At 40.3% G+C, this 26044-nt stretch overlaps 1 protein-coding gene across 1 annotated transcript in view; it reads right to left on the bottom strand.

Annotated features, from left to right (window-relative positions):
* Positions 1–19935: 19935 nt before the first annotated feature.
* STMN2 (stathmin 2) overlaps positions 19936–26044 on the bottom strand; it is a 51223-nt gene continuing 45114 nt past the window's right edge. Inside the window, exon 5 of the mRNA XM_082432887.1 lies at positions 19936–21297. Within this exon, the coding sequence (XP_082289013.1) occupies positions 21238–21297 (60 nt within the window). The 3' untranslated portion in view covers positions 19936–21237. The remainder of the gene's footprint in view (positions 21298–26044) is intronic.

Raw genomic sequence — 26044 nt, 5'->3', positions numbered from 1 at the left:
CTCTTTTTTGGATTTCCTTCCCATTTAGGTCACCACAGAGAATTGAGTAGAGCTCCCTGTGCTACACAGTAGATTCTCATTAGTTATCTATTTTATACATAGAAGTGTATATATGTCAATCCCAATCTCCCACTTCATCCCACCCTACCCACCCTTTCCCCCTTGGTATCCATGTTTTTTTTGTTTTGTTTTTTTTTTAATAAATTTATTTATTTATTTATTTATTTATGGCTGTGTTGGGTCTCCGTTTCTGTGCCAGGGCTTTCTCTAGTTGCGGCAAGCGGGGGCCCCTCTTCATTGCGGTGCACGGGCTTCTCACCGTCGCGGCCTCTCTTGTTGCGGAGCACAGGCTCCAGACGCACAGGCTCAGTAATTGTGGCTCACGGGCCCAGCTGCTCCGCGGCACGTGGGATCTTCCCAGACCAGGGCTCGAACCTGTGTCCCCTGCATTGGCAGGCAGATTCTCAACCACTGCACCACCAGGGAAGCCCCGGTATCCATGTTTTAAAGATAGTTTTACCACATGGAACAAGCTAAAAGGTGAGGATCTCAGGCAAGAGGCATGCAGAGATATCAGCCCTTGGGGCGAGTGTAGTATTCAGAGGAAATCATGTAGAACAGGGCAAGCTAGCTAGAAAAGGATTAAAGACTTGTGCTTCACAAGTCAAATTTCTTTTCTGAGTACTCTTCCTGTGTTTCCACTTTGTTCTCCTTTAGGATTTAGTAAAGACTCTTACAGGGGTTGGCTTGTGTCAGCACTGCAAAGGGACAGAGCCGACCTCCCCTAGGATCAGCATGGTGGCGGTGGGTGGGCTCAAAGGGAAGGGGCCGAGTCAGAGCAGGCACAGTACTTGGGAGGCAATGCAGTGAAGTGACTGAAGATATGGCTGCATATTCAGACTCCTGTCCCACCACCAGCTGGCCGTAAGAACTTCATCAAGTTGCTGGACTCTTCCTTGTCTGTTTCCTCATCCATAAAATGACAATATAGACTCAGCAGGTTGCTGGGAAGATCTAATATATTCATGTTTGTAATGTGCTTAGAACAGTGCCTAGCCTATAATAAATATTATATCAACCTTTCTTTTCACCAGGAAACTCGACTCTGGGTACTACATTTTGGAGGTTCTGCATTTTACTTTCTTAAGGGAAATGACACTATCTTACACGCTTCATGACTTGAAAATGTACTGACCTCCCATGTGCCACTCCGATCCAGATTTTCTAGTCTCTAAACCATGTATTGCATTTTATCACCAGGATACTCTTCCCTGGAGCCCATTTTCACCATGACCTTGGATTCATTCTGTCTGTAGAGCATCACCTTTTTTTCTCCCCATTTGCTTTGTTCAGGGTGGTCTCACATACTGTCCTTGTTCCTACCTCTTTGTTTTCGTTAAGAATATTTCTTTACCTGGAATGTCCTTCATTCCCAATTCTTTCCCCGTTCCCTACCTCCCCTCCACAAACTCTACCTATTCTTTTAGATCTAAATTGGTCCAAACTTTTTCCAGGAAGTATTCTATGGCCACCTTAGCTTTCAACTATTTATAGGTCATCTCCACTAGATGGTTCGCATGTACTTTGAACTCAACATATTTAGACCTGAGCTCTTTTTTTTTTTTAATATTCATTTTTAAAATTATTTATTTATTTATTTATGGCTGTGTTGGGTCTTCATTTCTGTGCAAGGGCTTTCTCCAGTTGCGGCAAGCAGGGGCCACTCTTCATCGCGGTGCGCGGGCCTCTCACTATCGCGGCCTCTCTTGTTGCGTAGCACAGGCTCTAGACGCGCAGGCTCAGTAGTTGTGGCTCATGGGCCTAGTTGCTCCGCGGCATGTGGGATCTTCCCAGACCAGGGCTCGAACCCGTGTCCCCTGCATCGGCAGGCAGATTCTCAACCACTGCGCCACCAGGGAAGCCCTAGACCTGAGCTCTTTATCCTCCACTCCTCCCATTTATTTTCTTATAGTTTTTCTCTTATTGCTGCCAGCCAGGGTGTGTGAGTTGAGGACACCAAATTATGACCCAGTAGAAATTAAGAACATCCAATCAAAATGCATCATCATTGATCCTGCTCATATTTTATCCTCAGTATCAATTGGCTACCATGTTGTCTTGGTTCTACATCCTACGTAATTCTTTATTCCATACCTCTCATTAGCTTTTGTCTTAACTACTGAGATAGACTCCTAATTATTTCCTTGCCTCTCATCTTGTCTTACTCCAAACCATCTTCCAGGCAGCAATTAAGATAATCTTTCTACTACACAATACAGTTGCCCTAGTCTCCTCTTCTGATATTGTAAAGACTTTCTATTGTGTAAAGCTGAAATCTCCATCCCTATTGCCACCTGGTTTCTGCCTCTCTACCATTCTCGTATCCCATCATTGCTCAATTTTTACTCTGACTTCAGCTCATTAATGGGCCACCATGCCATTTCCTGACTCAGTGCCTTTGCACACCCAGTTCTTTCTACCTGGAAGATCCTTCACTCATGAGTCTACTTAGAAAACACCTTCAAGACTCTCCTCAAATGCCACCTTTTTTGTGATGTTTCTCCTAGTTCCCATGCCCATCTTAAGCATTATCTATCTATCTATCTATCTATCTATCTATCATCTATGTAAATTGTCTATCTATAGATAGATAATTATAGGTATTTGTAGGTATCTATCTACAAATTGTTCAATCTTCAAAGTAATAAAAAATATATATTACTACACACACGCACACACACACACACACACACACATACACACACACTACACTAAAAGTAAGCAATTTGTTTACAGTCTGTCTTCCCGACCAGCCTGAGTTCCTCGTGGGTGGGATTGTGGGTTATTCATATCCCTCTTGTTTAGCAAGATGCTTCATATGTTACAGGTGGTCCATTAATCTTCACTGAATAAATTAATAAACAGAATAAATCATACTCTTTACAGCGAGAGTGTGAAGTCTGCAAGGGAGAGCGCAGTGCCTTTTACATACACTCTTGCACCTCATTCACGTTTGGAACTCAGTAGGCGATCAACAAATATGTATCGACGACCTCAGTCGAACTCTGCCACACAGAAGTAGAATCTGTTTTATATTATTATTAACAAATATGTTTATGCATATATGCCATGCTCTTATAATTAAAGTTCCTTTAGGGTAAGGACAATATTTTACACACTGCTTTCCCCACAGTGATTCATGCAGTGCTGTTTAATGAATGTCCATTAATTGAATAACCAGGTAGCAGAGCCTAGATTATTTCTTTCCAACTCTTATGGCTTTTTGTTTCCTGGGACAGCATTTGGTCTCTCCCATTAACGGTTCCTAGTGAAGAAGTTGCTGAGGCCTCGGGGGACCAGCTTCGTTGGGCCAAGCAGGGGCTCTAAGCTCTTTATGAGTGTTCTGATGTGCTCTGACAGGAATAACGTCTCTAGGTGTCTCAGATAACACACTCTTGAAAGCACCTGGTCATTGACTTTCGTCAGGAAATGGCAGTGCTCCAGGGCCTGTTCATTCTGGCTGGCAGTGAGTTGAGTGAATTCTGGGCAGCCTGTCAAACGTGGGTGGCCATTTTCAATTCTGCCCGCACCAGCAGAGCGCTCCTCTGCATTTCCTTATCTGCCAAGCAAAAATGGTAATTGCCTCTCATCTATCTCAATGAGTTATGATGAGGCTAAACCAGACTATTCAATGTGAAGGAAGCACCCGTTGGAAGTGCTTGAACAGCATCGATGCTGAGTAGAAACCGGAAAATTCCTTCTCACTCGATATTAATACCTGCTGTGACCTATAGCTGAGTGATGAAAATTATAAATGATTAGGAAGTAGAGATTTGTTCCATTAGATAAGGGTAATTATAGAATTATGAATATGGAAACGCCTCTTTTTTTCTTCCTTTTTAATACATTTTAATCCAATTACTATATTTGTCATCTGTGAGGATTATGTATTTTATTAGTCATGTAAAAGGAATGAATAGCATTTTACGCCCATTTTTAACAGATGGGGCAGGCAGGAGTAGCTCCCATACAAAATGATTGCCAGGGTCAGAAAAGTTGTTGTCACACGTGGTCAAACACTGCCCCCTGGTGGTCCAAAATGATCTCACATCTCCTCCAGGAAGGAAAACCCGCAATCCAAAGGCAACACATCCTTAGGGGATCTGAGGATCTCTCTCTCTCTCCTCCTCACACACATAAAACTTCTTTCCCTACTGTTCTCCCTACTCCACCATGTTATTTACACCACCATAACTGCCATGTTATAATTTTATTTTTAAGAAAATTATTTATTTATTTATTTATTTTTGGCTGCGTCGGGTCTTCGTTGCTGCGCGTGGGTTTTTCTTTAGTTGCGGAGAGCGGGGGCTACCCTCCGTTGCGGTGCGCGGGTTTTTCATTGCGGTGGCTTCTCTTGTTGCGGAGTACGGGCTCTAGGCGCGCGGGTTTCAGTAGTTGTGGCTTGAGGGCTCAGTAGTTGTGGCGCGTGGGCTTAGTTGCTCAGTGGCATATGGGATCGTCCCCAGACCAGGGATCGAATACGGGTCTCCTGCATTGGCGGGCGAATTCTTACCGACTGCGCCACCAGGGAAATCCCCATGTTATAATTTTTTTTTTCCCATGTTATAATTTTTATACATAAAATTGTATAACTTTTCTAATTCCAATGTAGGCTTGCTGAGCACAGTTTTGAAGGTTAAGGAAACATTTACTGAGCACCTCCTATGTGCCAGGCCTTTGCCTCCACCTCAGATAAGAATCTCTGGACAACTTTATCTTATGTATCCCTTTAATCTAACAGAGTATGAATCTCATCATTTTCATGGCCATTTCCCCCAAGTTGTATGAATGTATATATATGACTTATTTGTTGTCAGTCTCCCCTCACAACCATGTAAGATCCATGAAAGCAAGAATCACATCTGTTTTACTCAGTATTGTATAGTTAACACCTAGTCAAATATTTGGCACTTAATAGTCCATCAATAGTGTTTGTGGAGTGAATGGGTAAAACTGGAAGAAATTATTTCAACTGCAATGTGATAATTGTTGATACAAGCAAACATAGGGAGTTACAGAAGCAGAGAGGAGAGCCAGCCAATGGGGGGAAGTGGGAAGGGATGGATATGTGTTCAAGATAGGTTCCTAAAGGAACCAGTGGATGTGTGAACTGTAGAAGAAGGCAGGTAAGCAAGCAGATAGAACAGCACGAGCAAAAGCATGAGCCTGAAAATGAGCATGGCGTGTATAAACTGTGATTATCAGTTCAGTCATGTCGGAGGGCACCAGGCTTAAGACCATCCAGTGGGCAACTGGCAACTATTGTTAAGAGTGTGAGATAGCTATATTTGTTTTTTAGGCAGATCACCATTTGAATGGCCTCACAGCTGTGGATCAGGTTCTATTCATTTATATATGCAGGGCTTGGTGTGCACGAATCACTCTCTAGATGTTGAATGCAAACATGAATCAGTAAGAACAGGAGTAAGAGAAGGACAATCATGAGGATGGTTGATGCAAGTAGAAAATAAGTGAAGAGAATGGGCACAGGTCTGTGTGTAGAAGAAAGAGCAAAAGATGGCGAATGCATGTGATAGTTTTCTCAGATTGTGTAAACTCCATGCTGGATCCTCAATGAAAGTTTTCTGAATGACTCAGTGAACTGGAGGACTTGTTACCAGAGAAATAGTGACCTGAATGTGTTGCAACAAAATTCTACAGATTGTGCAGTTTCATTCCCCGTTTACCAATGTGCCAGGCATTGGGCCAGTTGAATTAATTGAGTTCTACCTTTGCTCTCGGTTTGGTGTTGTACTGTTCATTCTGTAGTGCCTTCCTTGTATATGCCATTTAAAGAGCGAGACCATTGATTTGCTTAGATTTAACCTACTTTTCATAAGGTTTCAACTGTGAAATGAGTGAGGAAAGCCCCCTGAAATCTGGGTTTCACTTCTGGAAATTGACCCCTTCTTAAAAGTTTAGAAGCTTTGTTCTGAGTGTGCTGCCATGAAAATTATGTTTTGGCTTATTCATAGAGTAGGATTTTACCTTAAACTTATACATAGAACAAAATCCATTTTGGAGTAGTTTTCCTTTCATGTTTTTCTCTTTGTGGACACTAGCTGAAATTCATGGGTCTTTTAATAAGTATATTACTTGAGAGTGAATTCCACTGCATGGCAAGACCTTTCTAGAATTTATTGCAGTTTCCGGAGGATTTGAAAATTTAGGAATCAAGCACAACAATTTACAAGTGTTCTGGATTTTGTGAAATTTTAAGGAATTATCTGTTTTTACTGAGGCTTCCTGTATTCTTAAATTTACTGAATTCTTTAGTGATAAGATAGTGTGGAAGGAGTCTGATAAGAGGCTTGAAAAGAAGCTTGATTTGAACTGCAGAGAGTTTCTCTTTATAAATAACACTTTTTTTGGATAACATTTTCTGAAAAGTTCCGAATTGTGATTACTTTTGAAAAGACCATTACTGGTAAAAAGTCAATCAGAAACTATTTTAATTATGTCAAACTGAAAGAGATTTAAGGGAATTTGGTGTTTTCCAGAACTTTGTAAGTGCTGTAAGAGTGAAAGTCAGAGGCACTGTAGCTGTGTGGTCCAGAAAATCAGGAAGTCATTGTTGCCATGTAGGAGTCTGGAGATGGCAGGAAAGGCCAGTGTCCATGGTCACAGTTGTCCTGAAGTGAGGCATTGTCAGAGAAATGTGACTGCTACAAAAGATCATATTTGCTTTTCCCCCCAGTTCCTGGGGGGAGAGAATGACTTCTACTTTTCTTCCTCCTTCCAAATCTAATGCAAGCACATATCATTGGCAGAATCTATAGAGTACCAGGAACTCTGCTGGCAAAGAAGACAGGAAGTGTAGTTCACAGGCTTTTAGTCCTTGGGGAGAGTACAGAGGGATGAGAATGATGCTGAATGATGTTAGACAATATCAAATATATTCATTAACAATAATTAGAAGACCTATAAATCTTACTGGCTCCTTATATTGACAGAGTATATCCTTGAGTAATTTTCTCAGAAATTGGGCAGTACCTTTTATGAGTTCTTTTATATATGAAAATATCTTTATTTTGCCTTTGCATTTGATTGATCATTTGATGGATATAGAGCCCTACCTTATTTCCTCAGGACTTTAAAGATATTTCTCCTTTATCTTTTAGCATTCAGAGTTGCCAGCAGGGACTCAGAATCAATCTGATTTTCACTCCTCTGTAGGTAAATTATTTTTAACTCTGGTGGCAATTTAAAGGATTGGATGTTTCCAAACTTCAGCATTTGTGTGGGTGCAGTCTTTTTGCATTTGCTCTGTTTAGCACTTAGTTGGTTATTTCTATCTGCTGATTCATGTTGCTCTGTAGTGCTAGGAAATTTTCTTCTGTTATGTCTTTATTTCCTACACAAACTTCTCCCCCTCTCACCCAAGTAATCTAGAAGAGCTCTGAGATGAATGTTGGAGCCCTCAATCCATCTTTCTTCTGTTCTTTCTTTTGGTGTCAAATCCAAAATAATCATTGCCAAGATTGATGTCAAGGAGCTTACCTTTGATATTTTTTTCTAGTAGTTTTATGTTTAAGTCTTTAATCTATTTTGAGTTGATTTTTGTGTATGGTGTAAGTTAGGGGTCCAGTTTCATTCCTTTGCATGTAGTTGTCCAGTTTTCCCAATACCTTTTATTGACAAGACTATGCTTTCCTCATTTATATTATTGACTCCTTTGCCATGAATTAATTGAGTATATAATACATGGGTTTGTTTCTGGACTCTTTATTTGGCTCCTTTGATTTGTTTTTATGCCAATAGCATACTGTTTTGATTACTATAGCTTTGCAATATAATTTGAAATCAGGACGCATGATGCCTTCAGCTTTGTTCTTTTTTTTTCAAGATTTCTTTGGCTAGTCAGGGTCTTTTGTGGTTCCATACAAATTTTAAAACTATTTGCTCTATTTCTGGAAAAATGTCATTGGAATATTGATAGGAATTGCATTGAATCTGTAAATTGCTTTAGAGAGTAAAATGAGTTTGAGTGGGTTCCCTCTTCTTCAATTTTTTTGGGGGAAGAGATTGAGTAGAATTTTCATTAATTCTTCTTTAGATGTTTGGTAGAATTCATCAGTGAAGCCATCTGGTCCTGGGCTTTTCTTTGTTGGGAGGTTTTGATTATTGAGTCAATCCTTACTTGTTACTGATCTGCTCAGATTTTCTTTTTCTTCACAATTCAGACTTGGTACATTGTATGTTTCTCAAAATTTATCCATTTTTTCTAGGTTGCCCAATTTGTTAGTATATAAATTGTTCATAGTAGTCTCTTATGATCCTTTGTATCTACTGGGTATCAGTTGTAATGTTTTCTCTTTCATTTATAATTTTATTTAGTTGAATCCTCCCTCTTTTTTTCTTGGTAAGTTTAGATAAATGTTTGTCAGTTCTGTAAACTTTCCTCTTAGAAATACTCCTGTCATCCGATAAGTTTTGGTATGTTGTGTTTCCACTTTCATTTATTCTAATTTTTTTTTTTTTTTTTTTTTTGTCTCTATGTCCTTAGGGCTCACACTCATTGTTTTAGTTTGAATACAAAGATAGTGTTGTCTAACTCTCACTAAAGCCTGGAAAGGGGAAAGGAGTCAGCTGGCCTACATACTCAAGATATATGCTCTCAGTTAAACACTCTGATACCTGGTTGCCCCACACCTGTTACCTCTTGACTCTGGACTTAGAACTCCCCCCAACAGCATCTACCTCTGAGATACATGCCTTCCTCCAGCTGGATTTCTCCACAGATCTGAGTCCAACTGGTCTCCATTTTTCAAAGTTTGCTCAAAACTTCTGGCCTATTTACAGCACTTCTATTTTCTATTATTGCAATGGAATTACTCTATCTTAAATATATTTTATGCTATTTCACGGATTTGGGACAGAAACAATGAGAAATGAATGTATCCAACCCTCCATCTTGATCTAACTGGTGACTTCTCAATTATGTTTTCCTAAAAAAATAGTCCCTTAAACCATTTATGGTGTTGCTCAAATAAGAGGAAATCACCCTTTGCTTTCAGAATTTTAATTAAAAAATTGATTTTCAAAATATGTATATTCAAAATTATTATCCCACATTTACAACACAACTAAAAAGTTATTGTTCTATCTGTTCTGATACATTTTGTGCAGACCTACTCAATGACAGAGAAATCAATTTGTTAATCCTTTGAGATTACTTTTGATTCTGAATTTTTGTTTTTTTTTTTACTCTCCGTACTTTTAAAGTGTTGTCATCAGCCATGTTGGTGGGCTGAGCTGTGAAAGGAGGAAATGAATCAAATCATTAAGAAAATGGAAATGTTCCCTTTGTTTCATTCATTTGTTTTCTTTCTTTCTTTTTTTTTTTTTTTTTACACTCCACAAATGTTTTCAGGCACTCTGTTAAATGTTGGGAGGAGAAAATCATGGTATTTTCCAGAAACTAAAGAAAGTAAGGTTGTTACATAGATTATAGGGCTATGATGATAAGAGATGAAAGCAGTGAGACCACAAGTTTGTAAATTACACTAAGGAATTTAGAATAACTTCAGGGCAATGAGAAGCCACCAAAATATTTTAAGTGGAGAAGTGACCCAATCAGATATCAATTTTATGGACTCCCACCTTGGCTGTAGTATGTAGAACAGACTAGAAGTGGGTAAGATTTTTTTCTTTGCAAAAGACTGTCCTATTCTTACACATTTTTCTTACTCTTCTCTTCCATTTGCTGTTAGATTCATTTTACAAAAATGAAAACCTAGCCAAGAGAATACAAACCAGTTTAATAAGAAGGTTGCATGTGATTCTGTAATAGATCTTCTATAATGGACATTCTATAATTGCTAAAGTTTAATAGATTTCCCCATCCTTTTTGTGATAATTTATAACTAGGCTTAGTTTATAGCTCTGGACTAGAAATGATGTTTCTTCTGTAACCATCAATTTCATATTGAATGTATGAAACATTAAAAGTTTCCCAAAGAGGTATTACTCAAAATGTTAAACTCTAGGGGAAACTTTGACTTACTCTGTTCCTCCTCATTATTTCTTTTTAGTATGTAATTTGGTAATTAACTGTCCATCTCCCAGTAGATAATGAAAAAGACATATAGGCAAAATACTGTGGTTACACAAGTGCTTGTTAATGAGTAAACAAATAAATTACATATAGAAGGTTGCTGACAACTGCTTAAATTTATAAGTGATTCTTATTGTTGTGTTAAATGTTGTGTTCCTTCAGCAGAATAAGTATATTTTACTAATATGTTTGGGCTTTGTGGCTACAATAACTGTGAGTGGAAATATATTTGTTTAATGCCCTACTCTGTTCCCAAAATCATCTGAGATATTTATATGTGTAAATATAAGCCCTCATTGCAGGCAGAGAAGTGTTTGAAAGCTAAATCTGTAACAAAACTTGTATGAAAATCAAAGTGGGGCTTCCCTGGTGGCGCAGTGGTTGAGAATCTGCCTGCCAATGCAGGGGACACGGGTTCGAGCCCTGGTCTGGGAAGATCCCACATGCCACGGAGCACCTGGGCCCGTGAACCACAACTACTGAGCCTGCGCGTCTGGAGCCTGTGCTCCGCAACAAGAGAGGCCGCGATAGTGAGAGGCCCGCGCACCGCGATGAAGAGTGGCCCCCACTTGCCACAACTAGAGAAAGCCCTCGCACAGAAACGAAGACCCAACACAGCCATAAGTAAATAAATAAATAAAAATAACGACTGTGGAGTTTTCATGTGTTGCCCTTTCTTAAAAAAAAAAAAAAAAATCAAAGTGGCCTGGGTGTAATTATAAAATGTCTTTCAAATAGCTGTTTGTGATGAGTTTAATATAAAGTTCATGACAGAAAAGTTTGCATTTCAGTTCCTTCTAGATAAAAAATAACCAAAGTAACTAATACTTTATAAATAGTAAGTACTACTTCCTAGAGGTTAGGCTTTTTTTTAGCGCTTAAAGTTGCTAATTCATTTAATTTTCACTATAACTTTATGAGGTCGGTACTACTATCATCCTCCATTATATCTGAAGAAACAGAGGCAGAGGGGTTAAGTTATTTGTTTACTGACACCTGACTGATAAGTAACCAAGGTGGAATTTGAACCCACACACTTTGGTCCCATGTTATTGGCCAGCACACCATGTTTCTACATTGTTAGAAGGCTATCTCAGTAATCCCAACAAATGATGATGGTAGATTAGACAAAGGTGATAAAGTATCTATCTATCTATCTATCTATTATCTATCTATCTATATCATCTATTTATCTATCTATCTATTGATTCTGAGAATAGAGTCAACAAAATTTTCTGATATTTGCCTATGGAGTATGAGAGAAAGAAGGGGATCAAAGATGACTACACGGTTTTTGGCTGAGCAATTTAAAGGATGAAAATGTAAGAGAATGGGGAGTGGGATTTGGGGGGAATATTGGAAGTTTTGTTTTGGGCATGTTAAGTTGAGGTGCCTATTATACAAATATACAAATGGAGATGCATGCAGTATATACAAATGAAGATGTTGAGGGTCAGTTGGCTATATGAGACTGGAGTTCAGGTGACAAATATAGATCTAAAAGTTTGGGAGTTGTATGCATATAGATGATGTTTAAACTTTGAGACTGGTACAGACCACTAAGGGAATAAGAGTGAAAGTAGATCAGACCAGGGACTGATCCCTGGGACACTCCAACACTTAGAGGTTGGGTAGAAGAAGAGGGTCCAGCAAAGGAGAAGAAGAAGCAGAAACACTGAGATGAAAGCCAAAAAAAAGTCTGGGGTAGTTAAAGCCAAGTGAAGGAAGATATCATGGAAGAGAGAATCATCAGTTATGTCAAGTAATAGGTCAAATAAGATGAGGGTTGAGTATTTACCATTGGATCTGGCACCCCGAGATCATTGGTAATTTGACAAGAACAGTGTAGGTAGGTATAGTAGAATGTGGGTAAAAGTCTTATTGGAGAGGGTTCATGGGAGAAGAGGAGAGAAAAGATAGTGAAGGGAGACAATGCTTTAGGAGTTTTGCTGCAAAAGGGAGCAGAGAAGTATGTCAGTAGCTGGTGGAAAAATAAATAGAAAAAATTTTTTAAAGTGGGAGACATAATAGCATGTTTTTATGCTGACACTGTAGAAAGAAAAAAATGATGAAATAAGAGGGAGAGGAGAGAATTCCTGGAGCAATATATCTGAGCTTGTGAGAGGAGATGGGATCTAGCACACAAATGGAAGGGCTGGCTTTGGATAGCTCATCTGTAGTAATAGACAGGAAGGCAGACATAAGTGTGGTAGGCGGATAGATGTGTTGGTGGGAGTTTGTGGAAGTTATCTTCCAATTACTTCATTTGCTCAGTGAAGGAGAGTCATAAGCTGAGTGTGAAGATAGGGGAGGTGGTATTAGAAGCTTGAGGAGGTTTAAGAGAGTATAAGAATAAAATTAGAGTAATAAAGTGTGATTTCCTGGAAAAATTAAGGGCTCACTTGGAGTTCAAGTTCGTGAATTTAAAGAAAGACCAGTGAGAACAGCTGTGTGATTTCTACAGCTGTGTTCATCTGCATGGGTACAGCATAGACTAGATGGAGAGTTAATTTAGCTCGAGTGTGGGTTTGGCCAACTGAGAACAACCCATTAAATGGAGGGAGTTGTACGGATGTGTAAGAGAGGGATTGCAATAATTGCCCATAGAAAATAAGCTGGTAAGGAGGGAAGGGATGACTGAGAAGGATAAGGAACATGAAGAGGTTCTATCAAGGAATTGGAGTCTCAGTGTGATTGAAGGATAAGAATCAAAGTACCAAAGGGATTCAGCTAGAAAAAGGAGGTGGTAATCAAAGAGTGCGATGATAGAATGGAGATAATGGGGGGATAATGATTATTGATAATAACTGATCATAATATGATTATTGATAAGGTCTAGGGAATAACCAGGAGACTAGGTGACTGAGGAAAAGTTGAAGATCAAGATCCCTAGAGGAGGAGAGGTCAAAGAACTCAGAGCAGAATGTGGGCGCTTCATCCATGTGGATATCATCATGAACACAGAAATAGAGTTGAAGAGAGTAACAGTGGTCCAAGAACTAAAAAACATAGAGAAATGAGGGAACGTGACCTGGGGGTTTGTAGTGAACCCCAACAATGAAGACAAGAGGTTGAATAGTCTGGTGACATGAGATGCAAGAGTGGGTATTTCAGGGAGGAGTTAGAATGATCTGAATGTGGAAAACAAGAACACACACTCCTTGAGAAGCCTACAGGGGAAGCAGAATCCCCAGGGGAGAGAAGGAAAGACATTGTTTCCATTGGGAATTTCCATTGGGAAAGACATTGTTTACGTGGGGAATTTAAGGCTTAAAGGAGACAATGCGCGTACAGTATTCAGCACGTAAATGCCAGGAATTTTGTTGTCACCAGACCCTGAGAACTGTGCCCTTTGCTGTACTTTCCCATTTTGGAAGAGAGTTCAGTTTAGTTAAACTCCATTTCCTCAGGAACAAATGGGAACTTCAGGCTTCAGAGCCCTGGACTAGCTGCTGCTTTAAGTGGCCTGACCTTAGGGCAGAATCTGCAGCCCACGTGGTGTGACCTGCTGGGACCAGTGTTGCTTTCATGGAACATTGCTGAAAGTGTTACCATTAAATTCCTAATTAAAGAGTTGCCTCCAAGTGATTTTATTCTGTTTTTCTGTATGGTTAGATGTTAAAAAGTTTTTCCTTTTTTGCAGAGGTTTATTTTTCTGATCATCTAAAATCGTTTTGTGTACCTAAAGGTTAATTTCAAGCTCAAATAATTTGAAACCAAGAAGACACTCTTAGACTATAGAGGAAGGAAAGAAGTTGGGAACTCATATTAAGCATTGAATATGCCCAGCACTGCGGTAAGTATTCTTCTCATTTGAATTCATCCATTCATTTTGTTCATTCATTCATTAACTCACCAAAAGTATGTGTGTGTGTGTGTGTGCGCGCGCGTGTGTGTGTGTATTGAACCCTTGCTAAATACTAGGGATTCAACAATAAATTAGAAAACGACTCTCTGCTTTGGAGGAGCTTATGGTTAAATGAGAGAAACAACTAAGCAACCAGAAATTATAAGATAGTGGGATATATGTTAATAATAATTATGGAATATTTACTATGCACCAGGTGCTGTGTAAAGATCCTTTACATTAGCTCATTTAATCTTGTCAGCAGTCTTCTCAGACACTACATTAATCATCTCATAATAATGCTGTGTTGGGGCTTCCCTGGTGGCGTGGTGGTTGAGAATCTGCCTGCCAATGCAGGGGACACGGGTTCGAGCCCTGGTCTGGGAGGATCCCACCTGCCGCGGAGCAACTAGGCCCGTGAGCCACAACTACTGAGCCTGCGCGTCTGGAGCCTGTGCTCCGCAACAAGAGAGGCCGCGATAGTGAGAGGCCCGCGCACCGCGATGAAGAGTGGCCCCCGCTTGCCGCAACTAGAGAAAGCCCTCGCACAGAAACGAAGACCCAACACACCCAAAAATAAATAATAAATAAATAATAAATTAAAAAAAAAATAATGCTGCGTTACAAACCATTTCAAACCTCGGTGGCTCATGACCATAAATATTTACTTTTCTTGCATATATATATATATATATATTTTTTTTTCTGTTTCAGAGTGTTGGTCAGCTGGACTTGGCTCCAGGCTTTTGACTGGGTTCGGGTCTGCTCACGTGCCTCCACATTCTCCTTGTTACGGCAGCTCCTCCAGGACATGTCTCCATGACAGGTCATAGGAGTATAAGCTGGCAAGCCTCTGCTCGGTTAAAGCCTTGACTCATGGCAAATCCAGTATTATTCCATTGGCAAAGGTCTGATGCGTAGTCAAGCCCAACATCAGTGGGTGGGGAAATGTACTCTGTCTTCTCCAGTGAGAGGTCCTGCCGTCACATGGAGAGAGTGAAGAGCTGAGACAATGATTCAGCCAACTATAGGCGTTGACTATGAGATCATCCCCAGCTTACCAGTGAGGACATTTAAAGAAGATAAGCAATTTGCTCAGGGTCCGAGAGCTAGGGACCTTAATCTCCAGAGCCCATGCCCTTGACCACTACACTATTTTGCGCAGGGTGCTTTGGGAGCACATAGGCGATGCGGCTCACCAGCCTATTGGGGTGTGAAGTGTTCAAGGACGGATCTGTAGGGAAGGAAGGGACTGGAGCTGATCCTGAGTAGTATTTGGCCAGACTGGGAGTTTAGTAGCAAAGGGGCCATTGGTAGTGGTGAAAGCAGTTTCACTGGAGAGGTGACAGCAGAAGGCAGACGGTGGCAGGTTGAAAGGTGCTTGGGAGGTGAAGGAAAAGAAACAGGTTCTAGAAGCTTGACTAAGATGGGTAGAAAAAAATATGACAATAGGATTGGAATAGGATAGAAGATAGCTTTTTTTTTTTTTTCTTCAGAGACCTGAGTGCTTAATGCTAGCTAACCTGAGAGTTAGTAGAGAGGCCCCGTTGGATTAAAGTTTGGCCTCCATCACATCTTTGCCCCTCCATACAAGATGACCCCACTGGATTGTGGGAGGTGAGGGACAGAGAAGAGTTGAATGTGACTCAAAAAAGAGGGAGGGGGGGACTTCCCTGGTGGTCCAGTGGTTAGGACTCCATGCTTACATTGCAGGGGGCACGGGTTTGATCCCTGGTTGGGGAACTAAAACCCCACATGCCGTGAAGTGCGGCCAAAAAAAAAAAAAGAGAGAGATAGGATCATTTCAATGATTGTATGTGCCATTGCATATAACATGTAGTGTAGCTCAGTGTCTGTCATGTAGCCTACAGAATTGAATTGATACATTTATTTAACTAGTATTTAGGAAACATCACAAGCAAGTTTTTAAAAGACTTTCTGGAAGTCCCCATTAATTGAAATGGAATCCTTCACAATATTCCATGCTTGTGTCAGATTAGTCAAACGTATTATTTCCTTTCATACACAAAAGGGTCTACTGAAGCCTCAGTCATAGGAATATGTGTGTTAGGCAAATAACTTTTAGAGGTAGTTGGCACAAGTATGTATGTGAAGATTTTTGTATGCTAGAATTTGTATAAGGTTTTTAACTTTTTGCTCTCTTATCTTTTAAAACAATGCAGGTGACTATAGTTCAAAACAAACCAATGAAAAAATTCAATTTGCCTTTTCGTATTTGAGATAAATAGTTCAGTTGGTTAGGTCAGGCCTCCTTCCCAATATCATAGTGTTAAATGGTTTCTTTGCCATTTAGGACTCAAATGAATTGAAAATATGTAAACCACTTGAAAGCTGTTGAAACATTCAATTCAGACTGGGGATGATGTGGTTGGCTAAAAGTTACGGTGTGTGATGGTAAAAAGAATTTCAATTCATTAATAGTTATTAATGAATAACAACCTCAAAGCTCAACGGCATAAAACAAACAGAGTTCACCCCATTCCTGATACATGTCTCTCACAGATGGGGGTTGAGCTTTGCTTTATCTTCTTCCAGGTCGTGGTAGCAGGGGGAAATCGGGCATGGTGAATTGTGAGTTTCCTCTTAGGTTTTCCACCTGGAAGAGGCACAGGTTACTCCCGCACAACGTGCACTGAGCAAAGGGAATTACACAACCACGCCTAACTAGAAGTGTCAGGGAAGCAATCAATCCCAGAAAAAAAGAAGCCAGAAATATTTAGTGAATAGCACTAATGACAAACAAATGGAAGGTATCCTAGTTGTCATTAGCACTGTTCTCTAATTCTGTCGGTGGTCTGTACTACAGGTTGCCATATCCTCTGTTTGTCCTTCCAGATTCTCTTTCTGCCTTTCTTCATCCTGCTCAGCCCCAGAGGCTGACTTCTACACACTGCATCACCTGGGCTCCCTTGCCCTCTGGTTTCTTGTTGGATTTGGCCACTGCGAGTCCTTGGCTACAGATTGAAGAGTAAGAGAAGAAAGCTATTCTATTCTGTGGATCCCTCCTTGCTGGGCTCCATTTGTTAGAGGCTGAATTCCTCTCTTTAAGGTCATAACCCCTGATCAGACAGCCTTCTTCTACAGCTACAACTTTCTCTTGGATCTATAGGCCACAGGTGGAAATGGCTTCTCTCTGGTGGTACACACTAGGTCCTTCACCATCCTTTGTTGGTTTCTTTTAATCTGTCCACATCCTCATAAAAGAATCTTCATTAAATATACTTCATTTACCCCTTTATAGTATGCCATCTATTTCTTGCCAGGTTGAGGACTAATATGTGAGGGTATGATAGTAAAAACGTAATGAGTCTTGGATCTACAAGTTTGGTGGGCAGCAAGCTGGCAAGGAGCTGCCCAGATTCCATGGAGGGCGTATTCTCCAATGCCCCAAGGGGAATAAAGGAACAGGAAGATCTGCTTAGGTGACAGAGCCAAGAGCCTCGGACTGGGGAGCCCCTCTCTGGGAGTAGAATAGAGACAGAAGCAAGGAATGTTCCCTGTCCCAAAGGAGGAGGACCGTCATAATGACTGGCCAATGGGTCACCAGAATTTCTCTCTTCAGTGAATGCCATGTATTCCCTACTGTTCCCCTTTAGAACAAGCTTGTTTATCGTGATTATCTGTCCCCATTTCACCACCGTATATTGAAGATGTTAGGGAAGATAACTTGTATTTTACATGTATTTGTCTCTTGTCAAGAGGACTCACAGCCACATCTGTCGGAGAGAGTACCGTGCACCACCCAGAGATCCTGGACCTAGAGCTTGATGTCATGGACAAATGGGACTTGGGGATTTTCTATCTTAGGAACAGTGTGAGTGTACTTCACATGTGGGAAGGAGAGTCAGCCTGCTATTTGGTGACCAGTAGGGTGGTAGTCATTGGTGCTGCTTACCAAATATTTCTGGCTTTCCTCCTTCTGGGCTTCTGATGGGATGGAACTTTTCCTGATCGTTTGGAATCAAATGTGGTTGTATCACTTACTTTGACCAATGAAATATAACTTGTGCTACTTCTGGGAGGAAGCTTTAAGAGAGCCAGCACGTGATTGGCCATGTTTACACTTTTCCTCTTCTATGGTGGCCATCGATGTTCCAGATAGAGTCAGTCCTTGTAGGCATTTGACCCCAGAGTGAGCAGTGAAACAGAGCAGTGTCCACTGTGACTCATGTTGGACATGTCCAGCAGGAGAAGTAAATAAACTTTTGTGGTTTTATTTCACTGAGATTTGGGGGGTTTTATTACAGACCAAGCTAGGCTCTTGTGACTGATATTGTAGTGAAGATAATTCTAGAAAGAGAGTACAGCATATGCGTGGAGGCCAGAAATTTCATGTCATTGGTATGTCAGGATGCATAGTTTGGCGTCTAAGGAAAATGACATTCTTGAGAAAAGAGAGGTGTGTTGGGGACAATTTAATGTCATGTGAAGAAGTGCAGATTTTATTCTGCTGGTAAAGGGGAGGCGGTAGTAGAATGTGGGAGAGACCTGATCAGTGTGTAGAGGGGGCTGTAGACTGGCACAGAAGAGACTTGTTAGTTGGCTCTTGTAAGAGTCTAATAGCATCCAAATTAGGGCAGTGGTTATGAAAGCAGAAAAGCAAGGAATGAGGGGCAACTTGGAAGTCAAATCAGTGCTGCTTGATGGTCACTTGGAGGTGGGCCGTGGAGACAGAGAGGAATCTAAGATGATCTGGGATAATTTGGGGGAGCTTGAGGATGTTAGTTTTGCTTTAGGCTCTGTGTTTGCCTTAGCAGTTTTCAGCAAATTGCCTGATTAGAAGTCAAGGACCGTTGTCCTGTCCAGCCTGGGAATGCAAGAGGTGATTGCTTGCTAAAGTCAAGGGTGCCATGTCTCCCTTCTCATTCTCTCCCTCAGTGGGAGGGGTAGAGTACGGCTATCAGTGCATTTTTACTTCTGCTTTCTCCTCTGAAGTGTTGTAAAGTCTGGTGCCTGATCCAGGGAAGAGAATAACATTTATCAATCCTCCACTGTTTCACACATTTTTGAGAGTAGAAGAGATGAGAGGAGGGTGAATCTTCAAATCAATGGATTATGTGAGTTTTCTTTAAAGAACATTTCAAAGTCATATACCCAATTTAAACATAATCCTGAGGAAATCCAGGGCTTAATCACAGGTTCTGGCCCAGTGGAAGCCCTTCAAGTAATGTTTACTGAATTAAGCAACATAAAAATCAGTGTGAAAGTATAGTTTATTTTATGCTAATCAGAAGCTCTGATTGACTTCTGAAAGGAAGATCATGGAATTCATGTTTTTAAGGATGTGTATCAATGGTTGCAGTGTTAGATGCCCACAAATAAAGGATATTCAAGATAGGGACCAGGTGGCCTCCACCTTAAACTTGGCTTGTTAGCACTCCTATGGGCAGTAGCTCAGTTTGCTTATTCATAAGTCTGTGTGGTTTCAATTATTTATGATTTTCTGCTAAAACTGGATGTGGTTCCTTTGGTCCTGCAGTATCCATCTGGGTCATTGACACGCCCCCGCTGGGTCCGTGTGTGCAGTGTGTTTATTGGCAGTGCAAAATTCGGCAGTATGGCAGGGAAATCACATCTTAACAGGCTGGGGAAGGTGTCCTGTGGCCGCGTGGGAGAACGTGAGGCGGTGCCAGGAAGCTTCCAAGCTCTTTGAGAGGGGCTCTCTCCTGCAGAATTATCAGTCTGAACCTGTGGTATCTCCTTCAATTTTGAATGTTTTGAAGGGGAACAGATTGCAGCCCTCTCCTGCTGTGTTGGCCCGTCAGAGGGAGAGAGAAAAGTGATGCTTCCTGCTGCTCCAGAAGGGAAGTGAATCAGCAGGGCCCTGGTTTCCTTCAAACTCTAATTACTGTCTTTGCTTCTGAGATTGCCTAATCCAACGGACACCCTTTTAAAATCTGAACTCCAGGGTCAGACACACGGAGGGGCAAGAGAACAGACCAAACCTGTATTAGTTCACAGAACTCCAATTCTTTATTAATCACAGCTTGCTCACAATGACATACAGGAAAATAGCACTAATGAAGAGTAAATATGCAGGCAGCAACCTTCGGGAGTTGGGAGTTGGGGGAGAAACGACTTCAAAACTGCGATAGGTACTTATGGTGGGTATCTGTTGATTCTCTCAGTTGGCACAAACGCCCTGCCTAGCCCCCTTGACTGCATCAGCCCTCATAGATGGAGTAATATATATAAATATTTTTTAAATAGGCAGGATTGCCTCACACTGGGGAAGAAAGACCAGCTTAAGTGAAAGTCCGCAGTGTTTTTGATTTTGTTTGCGTGTGTGTTTGAATGCAACAATCAGCTCACAGTTTCCAAGTGGAAAAATATTCAGTAGCATCATGTACTTGTACTATAGGTAAGAGCTTAAAATGAACATCACCAATCATGGCATCCACAAATAAGCCACCTGACACATTAATTCATTCCATCAAAAGAACTTAAACTAGAGAATAAGCCCACTTCATGAAAAGCGATTTCACGGCTGTTTGAACCATTTGGGTTAGGATCTGTGTTCAGCACTTTAAAAGGTTCAGCTTTTTGCTTCTACCCAGATTGATCTCAGATCTGTCTTTTTCATCCATCCCTTTCTAAAGCCAAAGCACATTTGTAGCACATAATCCAGTAGAAGCAGAAGTAAATGCTACGAGTCGTGGTTTTTCTTAGCCTGGTTTTGTAGTTCCTAGGCAGTTAGTAGATTATGAGCGGACAAACGTGGTGATTTGTGTGGAGTTGTAATGCCTGTGATCTAGGTATGGTTTCAGTCAAGTTCAGAGATTACCAAGCTGTCTAGGTCAGTAGGCAATGGTGGGTTTCTAGCACCAAAGACTGTCTATTGACCTCATTTTTCTGTTGGAATGAAAAGGGCAGGGAATGGAGTCAGACATGGGGAGCTTCAAAAAGAACAGACCTAGCAAATTCACTTGAGTGGAAAGACACAACATCAAAAGCCTGTTACAGGACATGTAAGATTATGAAATAACTTGCATAATGCAATACTTGTATTTTTTAACAAAAATGTAAGTATTTACAAAATAAGATCCAAGGTATTTTTTAAACATCAAGCAAAACATTCTGCAAAGAGACCGCATTGATTTATTTTTTTTTATTTTTGATTCTGTTTTTTGTTTTTTATAATGAGTTCTTTTTAAACCATGTCATACATTTCCCATACTGATATCGCATGATCCATTATAATATAGGCAGGGGGATTTTACTAATGGTGGGGCGTGCCATACCCTCCGTCGCTTCAGCCAGACAGTTCGACCTGGAGTTCCTTGTTCCTGCGCACCTCCGCAGCATGCCTCTCCTGAAAAACACCGAAGGGAGACGAGACATCAGGAGCCTCGCCTGGTCCACAGAGAACTAGGAGGGCCCGCCCACTAATTTGGCTTCTATGCGCTTGACTGGAAGTAACCCCCTTTAGCGTCTACCTTTAGGAAATGTTCTCATTTCAAAGAAAGGAAAACGTGGAACCCAATAAGGGTCACATTACAGGAGATCATAGAAGACTAATAGTGTCTAAAAAAATTTTGTCACTGTATTTGATTAAAATGATGAACAAAAGATCATATGATTAAGAGAATTTTTAAAAATTAAAAAATTTTTTGATTAAGAGAATTTTGACTCTTAGGACTACTGTATAAATCCAGAGAATAGCAATAAAATATCATACTGTCTTCTCTATCATTCTGAACCGTGTTTTTCCTTTTCCCTAACATTTTAAGGGATTTATAATTGCCAGTGGACACTTTGGGAGGATGAGATGTAGGAACAAGGCTTTCTGTATACTTCCTAAATTCTTAACCCCTTAGTCAAGGTCTTTCAAAACTTGAGTCCAAATGACCTCTCCAGTCTTACCCTCCACCCTTCTCCTACGCCTGCTTGATTTCTCGGTTTAACGGAATTGTCTTTTCATGCACTTTTCAATGCTTGAGTTTCCTAGTCTTCCAGCTCCATCCACCAGGATAGTAAGTAAACAGACTCTTTAATCCCTGTAGCGGTTGCCTCTTTCTCCGTGAAGACTTTCATGAGACTGAAAACTATCTCACTTTCCATTTGAAAACCTGCATTAATCTTCCCTTTTTATGTGGCAGCCGTTTTATTCTAACTTGTGCTTTGGCCATTTCTGTTCTTATCTCATCAGCTCTCTTAGGCAGATGCTTATTTAGAAGCTCGCTGAGGGCCAGGGCTGCATTTTCTCACTGTTGTTCCACTTGCAGGGCCCAGCAGGTTCTCTTGCACATAGTGCATGATCAATAGATGTTTATTTACATGAGGATCTGGGGCACTAAACTTGATTTGGGAACTAAACTCTCTGAGAATGGAACTGATAGGAAAGGTGGAATTCTATTTTTAGTACACAGTTCTGCCTTGGATGATTATAAGCACATGGTCTTGCCTATCATAGGTGATAAATAAGTGGGTGTTAAATTGAAATTGAATTTTTAAAATATTAATTGTTATTAGTATTATTTATTTTTCTATTTAGAATATTATTTATATTGCTATTTTTTTCCCCCTGCAGCTCCAGAAATTTCTTGTGGCTCTATAGCAGGGGTCCCCAACCCCCAGGCCACAGACAGGTACTGGTCCGTGGCATGTTAGGAACCGGGCTGCACAGCAGGAAGTGAGCGACAGGCGAGCGAGCGAAGCTTCGTCTGTATTTACAGCTGCTCCCCATGGCTTGAGTTACCGCCTGAGCTCTGCCTCCCGTCATATCAGCGGGGGCATTAGATTCCCATAGGAGCGCGAACCCTACTGTGAACTGCGCATGCGAGGGATCTAGGTTGCGCGCTCCTTATGAGAATCTAATGCCTGATGATCTGAGGTGGAGCTGAGGCAGTGATGCTAGCGCTGGGGAGCGGCTGCAAGTACAGATTATCATTAGCAGAGAGGTTTGACTGCACAGAGACCATAATAAATCAACTGCTTGCAGACTCATATCAAAACCCTATGAGTGAGTGGCAAGTGACAATTAAGCTGCATCTTACAGAATAGACTGGACATAAGCAACACACTTCGGGTGTCACTGTCTCCCATCACCCCCAGATGGAACCATCTAGTTGCAGGAAAAAAGTTTAGGGCTCCCACTGATTCTGCATTATGTTATGTTTTATAATTATTTCATTATATATTACAATGTAATAATAATAGAAATAAAGTACACAATAAATGTAATGCACTCGAATCATCCCAAAACCATTCTCTACCCCCCGCCCCGGGTCCGTGGAAAAATTGTCTTCCATGAAACCAGTCCCTGGTGCCAAAATGTTGGGGACTGCTGCTCTATAGATTCCTTTAGTTCAGAGGCAATGATCTTGACCAGCTATAAAGTAAATCTTATCATTAAGCTCTATTAATCTCAAGGAGTCTCTGCTTATAGGTTCCTTATAATACGAAGCATTTATTAGGCACTTAATATGTACCAGTTCTGCATAGGTACAGATTTTACCTGTATTAATTTCCTTGATCCTCGAAACAATCCTGTGATGGAGGCTTTATTCTGGTGCCCATTTTACAGATGAAGAAACTGAGGCACAAAAAGGCTAAGTCACTTGCCCAAGATCACAAAACTAACAAGCAGCAGAGCTGAGACTCCAACCCAGGGAGCCTGGCTATACAGCCCCCATTCAACCACTGCTATGTAGCCTCAATGTGAACGTGAGGGGAAAATTTTATAGTTGTGTGGAAAAATGTGTCTTTTCAAATGTAGGTTCTGGGAGAGAAAGGCATGTACAGCCCTACATTTCCTTCAAAGGTACAGAGTTAGAGTAAACAGGAAGTTGATTCTAGAGAAAGAGTTTAAAAGCAATTTTATTTAATTGGTTTAAATGAGCATTTTGTTTGTATTCAAAAGCCATGAAGAGAAGAGGGAAAAAGCATGTATAGAGAAATCATGTCCTGTTTGGAAATGTCACAGGGGAACTAGCATGAATGCAGCTGACTCTTCTTTCTTTTTGTTCTGCTATGGTGAGGAAAAAGATGCCATAAAATCTTTTTCTCATGCAGAAAGAAACTAATTAGTAAGACCTGAGCTCTGACAAAAATTGAGAGAAAGCCCAGACCATCACTATGTTAGGAAAAAAACCAGCCTCAAGTCTAAAGATTCATATAAACTCAAATTTATAATATAACGGGAAAGATTATAATCATCATTAGGCTATTTTGGAGCACACTTCTTATTCAGCTCAAAATTAGTTGCAAAGAAATGGATTTTGCCATAGGAAAGAACAAATATAATCTGTGAGCTTGAGATAACATGAAAAAGAAAGGAAATTTAAATAAATGCTGAGCTTCTGGGAAAAATATTGTTTATTTTCAGGTATTTTAGTAAATCTATTATTTGAAAACTTTACATTCAAATCATCAAATATATACTCAAAATTGTAATGTGATTTTGTATAAAAATGTGGGAGAATCAAAGGCAGATATGCAGGGGGCATGTAATTTTCAACATAGTCTGTTTTTTTTAAATCAGCAAAATGTTGGCAATTGTCAGACCTTGAGTAAGAGGTTACTGAGGAAGTTGTGATACTCTGGGAAAGCGCATCAAGAGGTCAAGTCTATTCTTTGATAATATTCATTTCATTACTGAGCTTCTAATATTTGCCAGGCACTGTCAGACATGCTGGGTTAGACAGAGTGAAGCAGATCTAAATTTACAATGTTCTCTACAATTTACCCCCTTGCTCCCATCAATATAATAGAGCTTAAGCACCTGTATGCAACTATTCTTTGATATGCAAAAATGTGTAAGAGATGGTTTTAGGAAAAAATTCTGATTCTCGGAGAAAATGTGATTAGAGAGATTTCTGTACTGGAAGCGAAGAAATATGAGGTCTTTCTTTTACTTTACCTTTTAATATCCCCTTCACCTCACTAGGTATCAAATCTAAACAAGCGACTTGAACTAGATGACCTAGGGTATCAATTCCAATCCATGAAATCCTATTATATGAGTATTTAAATGCAAGATGAGATTCAACATCATCAGAATCCTTCTTTTTACTAATAACTATGAGCTTGTAGTACAAAAGAGGGGTCAGGAGTGAGTCAGGAGTGCAGGAAAGCACATTTTCATACACGAAGATGACGTTGGTCATGGGGGCACTATCAACATCCAATGCCGCTGCCAAGTCTGCTTACTGTGTAGTGTTTGAGGATGGCCAAAGTTACAGCTTTAGCTTAGTATAAAAGTTTGGAGTCAAAAAGACATGGGTTCAAACTGAGACTCTGCGATCTGCTTAGCTTTGTGATCTTGGCCAAATGGCTTAACCTCTCTAAGGACCAGGTTCCTTAGATGTGAAATGGAGATGATCACAGTATTTCCTTCTAGGGCTGTAGTTTGGATTAAATTCCATAGTATGTGTCAAATGCCTGGCCTACGGTGAGAAATCAGTGAAAGCTAGTTTAATCCTCTTTTTCCTTTCATTATTCATTTATCAGACATATTCCACAGGAAATAGTTACACAAATAGCATTCGTGAATCAGAATGATAAAGAAAAAAAAAAGCAGATGAGAAGAATGAAAGGTTACAACAGACGGAAATTGATAATGGTTGAAATCTCTATCTAAAGAGTTATATATCATCAAAATCATCTCTTAGAAAAAGAATCACAGAATGTTACTCCCTGAAGAAAAAACATTTTTTATCCTTTCTATATTGATTATTTTGCATATGTCTTTAGCCTTCACGCAATTAAAAAAAAGGAAACTGTAAATCATAGCTAATGTGATATAGGTGTGGCTAACACAAGGAAAAAGAAGGACATGGAACTCCAATTTACTGATCCATTTCTCAGACAGGTCCTGGTCCACATTCAAAGGTTGTCATTGGAAGTACATTTAAATGTTTGATGTTAAAGGTATACGTTTAATGAATGTATCTATTGTCAAAATGATTATACCTGCTTTAACTGATTTTTCAAAATTAGCTACTCACTACAGTTCATGGTTGGGTTTGATAAAAGAGCTGCTACTACCCAGGGTTCCAAATGGGTCAGGTGGTGAATTTTCTGTGGGATACTGTCTAGTGGGTTAGGGGAAGAAGGAC

The sequence above is a fragment of the Balaenoptera physalus genome, assembly GCF_965194825.1.
Source record: "Balaenoptera physalus genome assembly, chromosome: 17".
Classification (NCBI taxonomy): Eukaryota; Metazoa; Chordata; class Mammalia; order Artiodactyla; family Balaenopteridae; genus Balaenoptera; species Balaenoptera physalus.
Note: the sequence above shows the minus strand (reverse complement) of the source record. Positions and strands in the feature narration are given on the sequence as shown.